At 39.8% G+C, this 10,649-nt stretch overlaps 1 protein-coding gene across 1 annotated transcript; it reads right to left on the reverse strand.

Moving 5' to 3' along the window:
* Nucleotides 1-7,763: 7,763 nt before the first annotated feature.
* LOC122029665 lies at nt 7,764-8,988 on the reverse strand. Its single transcript, XM_042588751.1, has 3 exons — nt 8,823-8,988; nt 8,585-8,736; nt 7,764-8,489 (listed from the first exon to the last, which is right to left on the reverse strand). The coding sequence occupies exons 1-3, from the start codon at nt 8,971-8,973 to the stop codon at nt 8,322-8,324; spliced, it is 471 nt and encodes a 156-aa protein (XP_042444685.1). The 5' UTR covers nt 8,974-8,988; the 3' UTR covers nt 7,764-8,321.
* Nucleotides 8,989-10,649: the final 1,661 nt, after the last annotated feature.

Below are 10,649 nucleotides of genomic sequence, written 5' to 3' on the forward strand. Positions count from 1 at the left end.
ATTGGTTTTGAAAATGATTTCAAAATACTTTTGAAAAACCTTTGTGAAGACTATCTTTTGATAGTAATCATCATTGAAAAGTTAGACACAAATTAGGAGAAAACATTGAAGTTTTCAAGAGTTTTTAAATTTGTGTCAATCTTTGAAAATAGAAAGTATTTTCATAGAAAACTATTTTTTCCTGATAAAGTATACCCTAAATAATGTCTACATGAGTTTTCATGATGAAAACAAGTATGAATTGATTAAGAAAAACTATAGTGAAGTTTCAGTTGAAGTTTAGTTTCATTATTGAACTTTGAACCTCAAAACTTCAAGTTTTGGTTTTCCTAATTATTTAAGAACCCCAAGTTATTGTTGGTGCAATGATAGAAGTTTGACCATATTTTTAGAGGGAGTTACTATTTGAAAACATAAAAATCTTTTCCAAGACCAAAAGGAGGTCAAGTGTTAAGGTAGCACATGACATTGGTAGGAGAGGTGTTACCAAGGACAAGGGAGAGTCATCCAAGGTCAATAAGAAGGAATATGCTAGGGTAGCATATAATTATAGCAAGGATGAGGTGTCCAAGATTAAGGACAAGAAGAAATTAATCAAAGACAAGGTGTCTAAGGTTAAGAATGTGAGTTTAGTAGTCCAAGTGTCACCCGAGGTGCATCAAAGTGGCCTAGCCATAGTGGATGAGTCACCAAGGGAGGTGACTAAGGTTAAGATTCCTAAGGATAGGAAGAGCTTTTGGGACCCATGATATATGGGTTATCAAATGTGCCAAGTGGTTAGGAGACAGACTTAAGTCTCTAACCTAGTGGGTTGGCACAATTGGGATGTGTTTCATGCATGAAAATATGACATTAGGGGTCATATTGCATAAAAATTAGTTTTTGATGTATAGATGTCATATAAACCCATGCTAGGGAAGTATTGTGATTTAGTATGGGCAGATACATCAAGAGGAAGCCAAAATTAGGACTTTAGGTCAATGTTCAATTGAACTATTTAGCTAGTTTTGAATTTTGTGTCAATCTTGGGATCTGTGATAAATATATTTTTATATATATTTTTTCCAAGTAGACAAGGGTACAATAGACCTCTCCACAAAATTTGGGGATTTTTGGAGGTCTAGGGAATTTCTGGTGTATTTCTGAAGTTGACCTGAAAAGGCTGATTTTTGCAGAAATAGGGTGTCAGTTGACTGGTGCAGATACCAGTCGACTGGTAACAGTGTTTTTGAGCACAGAATGTCTCTGTAAGCTCATTTTTATGAGGGCAGTCGACTGGTAACAGTAGATTTCGACCACAGAATGCTTAGTCGACTGGTACCTAGTTCAGTCGACTGATACCAGCCTAAAAATATTTTTTAACGTTGTTCTTGACCGTGTCAACTCGTTTAAATGTATGAGATCCATGGGGGATAAATACATGAGTTTAGGGTCAATTTGGATGACATGTTTTCAATAATTGGGATATTGTTGGAGCTCTTTTTGATGTATGGCAAAGGGGGAGAAGTCTAGGTTTAAGTGGGAAACCTATACACCTTTGCAAGAAATCCTAACTCGAGGGAGAGCTTAGGTGAAGGGGGAGTGATTGTTTAGGCAAAGGGGGAGAAGTTTACCTTTGCGGGAAATCCTAGCTCAAGGGGGAGCTTAGGTGAAGGGGGAGCCTAGAGATTTAGGTTCCATTATTTATGCATGAGTTGATTTGCATATGTATTGCATTTATGTTTTCCTAACTTAAACAGATTGCCAAACATCAAAAAGGGGGAGATTGTTGGAGCAAACTAGGTGCCCTAAGTTTTGATGTTTGGGCAAAGGTTTAAGTTAGGTTTATTGTTGTATTTGATATGCATTGTGAGTGTGCAGGATACAGGTACAACAAGGAAAGTCCAAGGGTGAGTCTTGGCGGTGTAAGTCCAAGCATGTAGTCTTGGCAACGTAAGTCCAAGTGTGATCTTGGCAAAGGAGGAAAGTCCAAGGATGAGTCTTGGCGGTGTAAGTCCAAGCATGTAGTCTTGGCAACATAAGTCCAAGTGTGACTTGGCAATGGATGAAGTCCCGGAGGCGCGATCTCTTGGCAAAGGAAGACCCGACAACAATGACAAGGCCGATGGAAGCTCCAGAAGGCAAGACGTGAAGGATGGGGAGGCATCCGAGGGACGCAAGGCTGATGGAGGAGGCTAGAAGGTTAGGTCTAGGTTGGTCGGGCGAGAACGAGTGTTGAGTGAATGTACTCGAGGTAAAATCCTAGAATTAGGGTTTACTGTAGCGTTACTGTAGCAGTACTGTAGCAGTCGACTGGTGACTGTAGCAGTCGACTGGTGCACTGTAGATAGCCGTTGAGAGAGCCGTTGGGCTGACACCAGTCGACTGGTAATGGGCAAATCAGCTTACTGATTTGTTCCAAGCTCTATAAGAAGGAGCTTGGGATGGCCGGCCAAGGTGACGAAATTAGACTTGGTTAAAGCCTAATTAGTAGTCATCAAAGTGCTCAAGGATCTCTTGTGTCCAAGTGATCTTAGTTGGAGTTGTGGTGAGGTTTCTCCACCCACAAGGAGGTTGAGCTAGCCGGAGTTTGCCGGGGACTAATCCACCGACGGATTAAGGGATCGTCCACCTTACGGACACGCCGTGGAGTAGGAGCAAGTTATCTCCGAACCACGTAAACACCTTGTGTTAGGGTTTGTGTTTGGTTTGTTGTCTTCTTCTTTCTTGTTTTAGGTTAACTTTCATATTTGTTAGTTTGTTTTTGTATTCCGCTGTGCACTAACATTATAGGAAGTAAAGTTTTGGGTGAGACACTATTCACCCCCCCTCTAGCGGGCGTCAAGGTCCTAACAAGTTGAACACAAATCAACTCAAACCCCGACACTAGTCGACTGGTCCAAGCACCAGCCGACTGGTGTGCCGTTGGAGCCAGCCAATGACTCTCTGCAGAAAGCCAAATTCTTCCAACGGCTATGTCCCAGTCGACTGGTCTCAGGACTAGTCGACTGGTCCCCGTAGCCGACAAGCACAGAATGCTTCTGTGCATTTTGTGAATTTAGATCAGTCGACTGGTCCCATTACCAGTCGACTGGTCCTAGTACATTCACTCCTCTCATCCTTTCCGGAGTCACCTTTGAAGTCCTCTTCCTCGGCCTTCGTCCCTCAGATGCACTCGAGCCCGCGGCTCCTCTCTGTGCCATCCTTCACGTTGCCTTGAAGTCCGCTTCCCTCGGCTCCACTCCATTGCTCCTCGTCCGGCGGTCCCTCGGATGTCTTTCCACACCATCCTTCACCGACTCAAGGATTCGAGCCCTTGGATGAGTTTTCCACACTTGGTCGCACCAAGTTCTCATGTGTTTCTCCAAGTCCTGCTAGACTCAAACACATATCAAATACATATGAAAGCCTAACTTAAACTCTTTGACACACACACATCAAAACCTAGGTCGATTGCACCAACAAAAAGTCCTCGGAACAATCATTGGGCATAGCAGCTTCGCAGCCGAGTTGTAGCAAGAGCCCAAAGCAGTCGGAACCTCAAAAGAATGCGTAGTAGCTCGTATAGTAGTTGTTGATGAAGCTTTGGGTGAGTAGGCTTATAAAGAACTTGGAATGCGCCTTCTATAAGTGTTAAAGGAGCCTTCAATGGGATAAACTTTATCCCACAAATTCTATGCGTTATCTGCTCCAAACACCAAACTCCATCCCTTGGAAGGTACCTTCCATAGTCATGGAAGACGCCTTCCATGAACAGTACGAAAGTGCCTTCACTATTTGAAGGCGTCTTCAAACACTGTTCATCTGAAAGCTTTGCTCCTTTTTACCCTGCAAAATGTGTTAGTCTAATAACTAAAATATCTACCTTATAAAAAAAAATTAGCATAATAATAAGTGGTAATAATTAATTTATATCCTCCTAAGACCAAAAACTAGTCAAGGTCTTAGATTAGGGATCTGAAATGGATCTAACCTGGATCGATGCCTACTATCCCCTCGACCGGGACGCGTCCTCACTTAGTCACTTTCCTCCAATAACTTACCTTTACTTACCAAATTGCTAGTTGTTCGATCCGTGGACCGAACTAGACTTCCTGCCATATATCTGATCAGCTCATTGACCTATCTGGACTTCGCACCAACTATCTGGTCAGCTCGTTGACCTAGCTGAACTTTGTACCATCTATCTGGTCGACCCGTTAACCTAGCTGGACTTTGTACTAGCTATCCAGTTGGCACGTTGACCTAGCTGAACTTCTTTCCAGATATCTGATCGGTCTGTTGACCTATCTGAACTTTGTGCAAGATATCCGGTCGACCCGTTGACCTATCTGGTTAACTCCTGCACACTTAGTAAGGTGGTTAGATCACACTAACACATAACTTAACTTACTTGTCATTCATCAAAACCTGAGTTAAGACGGTTAGTGCAAACTACACCAACAAATATGCCTATCTCGGGAATCGAGGACAATTCCATTTGTTATCCGGTCGAGAAAGTCGTCACTGGAGGGACCGGTCGAAGATAGAAATAATGAGACTTCCAACTTTTGTTGGAAGTGGGAGTCTTGTCAAAGAAAACATCACCCGCTCGAGCTTAGAAGAGGAAGACACCCAACTCGAATTTCTTCGGATAATAGAAATAATGAAAAAATTGGGATGTAGTGGGACTCGGTACAAGTGAAACAAAATGATGACTCCACACAGTAGCATAATGGAATTAGGGGTCAACTATTGGCAGAGAATGTGGAAGTAGTTGCAAACTTTGGTGAAGAACGGATGTAAGGGAAAGTGAAGGACGACTAAAAATTGGCCCTTAAATAAAGTTGAGTAGCAGATCAGAGGAAGATTCGGACGATTATAGCCCATCTGAATGATGATATGATGATCACGGGGGATATTGTAAGCAAGTCACATTTGGTCCACTTCCCTGTTGTTGAAGTCAGAGGTGGTGGAAGTGTATTAGAGGCAGTGAACAACAGTGGGAGGAGTGGAAGCCATGAGGAAAAGGAAAGGTGAATGGAAAAGGGAAGGAAAATGCACTTACACTAAAGAGAGACTTGAACAATCACTAGTAACTGCGAAGGAAGGTGAAGAAGAAGACAAAGAGGAGAATGTGAAAATGCTAAGGGTTGCGTCGAATAGTGTAAACCTTAAAAATCCTAGTAGTAGCCTTTCACAACCGTCCGATCGCGAAGTTGAAAGAGAGAGGATCAATCTAAATCGTTAAATTTGAACCGATAAAGGTCATATCAAATCTCAATAGTAGCTTGTCATTTCAAATATTCTTTCCCCAGAGTATGCCACGTGGTGGAAAGATATAGGTTGCATTTATTAGGAATAGGAGGTGGTAAGCACGCTTATGATAAAAGGCATGCTTATTATACTAAGTATTAATGATAAGTGATGTGCCCAGTTTCCAACGTGCCAGTGTGATGTCACCTCAAGCCGAGCAGCGAAATCAGGGCCAAGCGTCCGAGTGGAGAATGAGAGACACAAGAAACACAAATGTTTAGTCAATCAGGCTTGTAACCTCCTTCGACAAGACTTGAATGAGAGACTTGTGATACTGTGAATAATGTGTCGAAGTTGGGGTCAAAGTCAAGGAAATAAGCTGATGTGGCGATCAAGGTCAAGGAAGAGTCAACACTTACGACTAACATGATCCCATGTCTCAGCCGAGTGGTCTAGCCAGTCAGACTGTTGGTCCGATCAAATCCTGAGTTCATCAGAACCGATGAAATCTCGAGTTGCATTACCACCATTTAGAGTTGAGTCAAGTGTCTCTGTCGAGTGGTTTGGCTGATCAGATTGTAGGTTCTATCGAATATGCTAGGCACAGGGCCCGACCAAACCAGACTCTTAGGTTAAGAGAATAGGCCGAGTGGAGGTCAAGTCCTCAAAGAGTAGCATTATTCTTGAAGGCAACCTGACCGCGTTTGCAAATGAGATCTGATTGGGCCATAAAGGAGACTTAGTCGACTTGCCGACAATGCATATTATGGGTTCATCAATCCAACGACCTAATATTCCCTTTTGGCATTTTGTATAACAGTTGTCAGAGAAATAAAGGAATATTCCCTATGCATCTTTTATTAGGGAAGTTTCTACTCTGCAAATCACAAAGATGGTGGGTTCATTTTTGGAAATGTGCAAGAATATTAGAAGGGTTGGTCCTTTTTTGGTAATACATTGAGATTCATTGGCCAGGATTTCCATCTACAGGCGTAGGTACACAAAAAATACGCTAAGCAACCTAAGGCACTTAGATTTCTACTATTTATTTCTACTGTTCATTACCCTTCTTTTTCCTATCGGCCATCTATTTAATTTGAGTGTTAGAGTACCTACGTTGAGGACTTTTCCCTGACTTGGTTGCTGATATTTTCTTTCCTCTACTCTCTTTTTTGACACATAAGATTGTTCGGCATGCCTTCTAGTTCCAACTCGTAGTCTCTCACGGTCAATACTAAAGTCACTTGTCCAGTACACTATTTTTTCCGATTTATGATAGGATCAGTTGGATTGGAAGATCAACATGCATTGACTCCCAATTATCTAGAATCATGCAAGAATGTCATGCATATGTTTCTCGTCGGGGGATTAAGGTGATAAGATTTATTCACTCCTATCAGAATATATTGCTCGAGCCAACCATAAAAAAATATAGGGAATATGACCTTCCAACCGAAAGACATAGAAGAAAGGTGAGAAAAAGAGATGCTGAACATTTTCTTGTATCTTGTTTCAACACATGATGTAATTGGCTGGTGAAAGCTACAGCTACATTCTTGATTTTATCTCTTATAGTTAGCCAATTGAATATGATTGAAAAGTGCAAGCACCTAATCAATTTAACCTATGGAATATCTATTCAACTAAATATCTTCATCTCATATGCAGATTAACTATCAAGTTACTCAAATTGGTCTATCTCCACAATATGCCAACCTATTCAGGGTCATGGTCACCTCTAATCCTTTTTTTTTTTTCAAATCTAGCAGTTTAATTGCATACACAGAGTCCTAGGTAAATGCAGTACCAATGTCAAAAAAAAGGAGGTTCGGTTGCTTGACTTGCTTTAGTTCTCCTTCCCGAGTTGTGTAGATAGTGAAGAGGGATGAAAAGATCCATTTAAAAACTGTATTTCCAACCCATCTACTATGTCCATTACTGAATCTAACAAAATGTCATTGTGACAACAATCTAACACCTTCCAAATGCCCCTCCAAGGTTTGTCACCTTCCATTCCTGAGTGTAGAATATGCTATTTCAATAATACAAACAGTTCCACCATTGTTTTTTGCAAAGTAAGGCCATGTTGTAGCCATTTAAACTAACTTCATTCTTGTTGGGTGTATACCAAACTTCAAGATGTCAAATATTTGACTTGTGATGAGAAAACTGGTGGTTTAGAAGAAACTTTGTCGCTTTTGATATTTTTTTTGTTGAGATCAAGCTAGTAAGATGTAGATTAATCACAAGTAAATAACCATGGATGTGAGAACACTATTTAACAAAGTGACTCTTCATCCATAGGATATAAAACTTCTTCGCTATAAGTCTAAACTTCATGCCTCTCAAGCAATGAGATGATCATATGATCAATTTGGCTTACCAGTAGTGCGTCTATGATATCCAAAGATCTTAAACTGGCCAAACCAAAGATCCCTATTAGATAACTAGCTTCTTGCCTCCAAAGTGAGGATTTCTCCATATTTATTATGAGACCGCTGAATACCAAAAATATCACCATTATGATTCAGAAAGTGCAATATATAATCTAAGTTAGCTTGAAAAAAGATAAAGTGCGTTATTAGCATATTGTAATATATGAAAATTTTCTTGTGTCGCCCCTACAATAAATCCAAGGTCATATGTTTGGTGAAGGGATTTATGCAATACATTTGCAAGTAGAATGACTAGATAAGGAGAAAGAAGATTACCTTCGCTTTGGCTTCTGCCATAATGAAACCAAGAGCCTGACAAATTGTTCAAAATGATCCCTCCTTGTGCACCGAAGATTCTAAGCATTAGAACATATTCAAAAGCCCTCCAACTAACACTAATACACTATCAAAAGCCTCCTCATAATCAACTTCAGTCACATCTGCCTCTTTTTTTGATTGGCATCAATGATAATTTTTGACGCATACATATGACAGTTCTTAGTACTCTGTGTTTGATGAAGACAAATTATGCCTCACACACAAGATTTGATATACAAATTTGTATATGAACTGTAAGAACTTTTATGATCAACTTCATCAGTAGATGCTCTAGGGCAATAGACTTGAAATCTCTAGGTTGATTGACACCTTCAATTCTGAATGAATAATATGTTAAAATTGGAACTCAGAATCATCCCATTGGAGAACTGCAGACCCCAAATCTTGCTCCCTCTTGAGCTTGTCTTTCATGAACCAGTCACAGATTCTACCCGCATTTAGTTCCTCAATAGCCACTCCTTCCTGCTCTGAGATTACTCTCAAGAGATTCAGCGATGATATCTGAGAAAAACAATTGTATTATTATTAAGAAGGATGAGTGGTGTGGCTGACTCATATGCTTCTAACATAGATTGAGACATGTATGAGGTACCCACAGTTAATCTGCAGAGAAAGCGCTCATGAGTGCTGAGCCCTGAGATCTCAACCAACCCAGCTTCCTCCAGGCTCAGAAAGCCTTTCTTCTCGCTCTTCTGCTCCTCTTGGCTGCAGCACTTCGCCACCAAGCTTCCCTTGTTCGACAACTTTGCTGCGGGAAATTGAAGACAGAGTGTACTGGTGATCCAGAACACAGATCAATATGAAGAGGGGAAAACAATTAAGGAGTTGCGGTACCTTGATGGCAGATGGCCCTCTGCTTTACTGGTGCTGGAGACTTGAGCAGAAGAGGCAAATGGGTGGAGCAATTGAATTGCTTGAGGAAGACCATGGCTGGATTGGGAGAGCTTAGAGGAACAGTGTCGACTAGTGGTTGGATACGGTGCATGGAGCCTCAAATGGATAGGATGCGGCTCCAACGCAGGGTCCCATCCTTAGCCTGCAAAATGTACTCTTGATTACGTAATGATGTGATAGATTTATGACACAGAGCAAGGATCGAGTTTAGATGAATCCGATGAGAAATACTCTCTGATTGAGAATACGTTCCGTACATGATTTACTTGTTGTGGGACAGTCGTAGGGCTTTCAGGATGACGAATTTCCCATAGCATGATTAACTATTTTATTTTATGTTATAATAATTTTGATCAAAATTATTATAATACAATTTAATTAATTTTAATGAGTTAGATCAATTTTAAGTAAACTAGAGTCATGTTAACTGATGGTGGATTGCACCACGAATTGATGTTTGACTCTAGTTGCTTTTGTCTATAAATAATTTAGAACAAATTAATCATGGTTTCTTTGCACGCATTATAGACTTAAAACTTTACTGTAGGATGTCTTTTTTATAGTATACAAGAAACTAATGGTGGATTTACTATATGCTGATTTCGTTGACCATGTATATTTTCTTAGTTGAATTGCTGAAATGTATACACATGGTGAATAATTTGAATCTAAAAGCATTTCTTCAGAACTGGAAATTCAGGATGCTTTGAATCCCCAAAAATGATAATTCAAACCGTGCCTATCTTGTATCCTGTGGGTCCCCTCCTAGGCCAGGGCTTAGGTTTTAAACATGGTATTGAAATTAAATAATCTAGGTAAAATTAAATCATCTAGTTACCAATTGTTGGCTTCATTACTGGTTCAGTAGGAACGACACTTGTCTATGTAGTGGGTCATCCGAGATGACATGGGACGGAAGTTGCTGTAAGGAGGTTGTCGGATCGAAACTCAGTGGCAACGGGAGAATAAATCCCCTATACCTGTATCCCATCCGGTCCGTCCCATGTTAGCTCGGGTGCTGCGATTTACCTCCCTCATAATGACCGTGAGTCCGATCGATGGGGGCCCTGGGGGTGAGGATTTCGCCTTTTGCTATAAAGAGATAATGACATCAACTGTCCACAAATAGATATCAACTGTTACGATTTTATTTGTTAAATATTGCCTGCACCCATTATCTATTCTTGGGATGTGAGATTGAACTGCCTTGATATCCACATCAATTATCCTAAATTAAATTTTTATCTTAAATTTTACATTTTGTATTAAAAAATATCCGCATCAAGTACCCTACTCATTCCCTAAATATACATTTTATGAATAGTAATTTTTTAAATTTAGGGAATGAATTTCATTTCCTAAACATTAAATACTATTTCTCTCTCCTCTATCTCTTTCCTCCATCTAATAATAAAAAATATGAAGGAAAGAGAAAAAATAAAAATAAATAAATATATGGCAAATTATAAGGAAGCTGATGTATTATGTAGTGAAAAATAGATATCTAAATTTAATAAACTAGTTCTTTTACCCTAAATTTTATATTTTGGATGAGGATACTGATGTGGATGGTCTAAGGATATCGACAATGATCTTGAGGTATTAAGATCGACGTGGACATTTTTTTTTGATATTGTAGTATTAACATGTTTAAATCTTTAAACGCGTTAATGCTACATATTCAAAAAAAAAAAAAAAAAATATTAATATATTTGTACGTTAAAAGTATTACGGATGCTCTAAGAGCATTGAGCCTCATTAGGAATT

The sequence above is a fragment of the Zingiber officinale genome, chromosome 10B, assembly GCF_018446385.1.
Source record: "Zingiber officinale cultivar Zhangliang chromosome 10B, Zo_v1.1, whole genome shotgun sequence".
Taxonomy (NCBI): domain Eukaryota; kingdom Viridiplantae; phylum Streptophyta; class Magnoliopsida; order Zingiberales; family Zingiberaceae; genus Zingiber; species Zingiber officinale.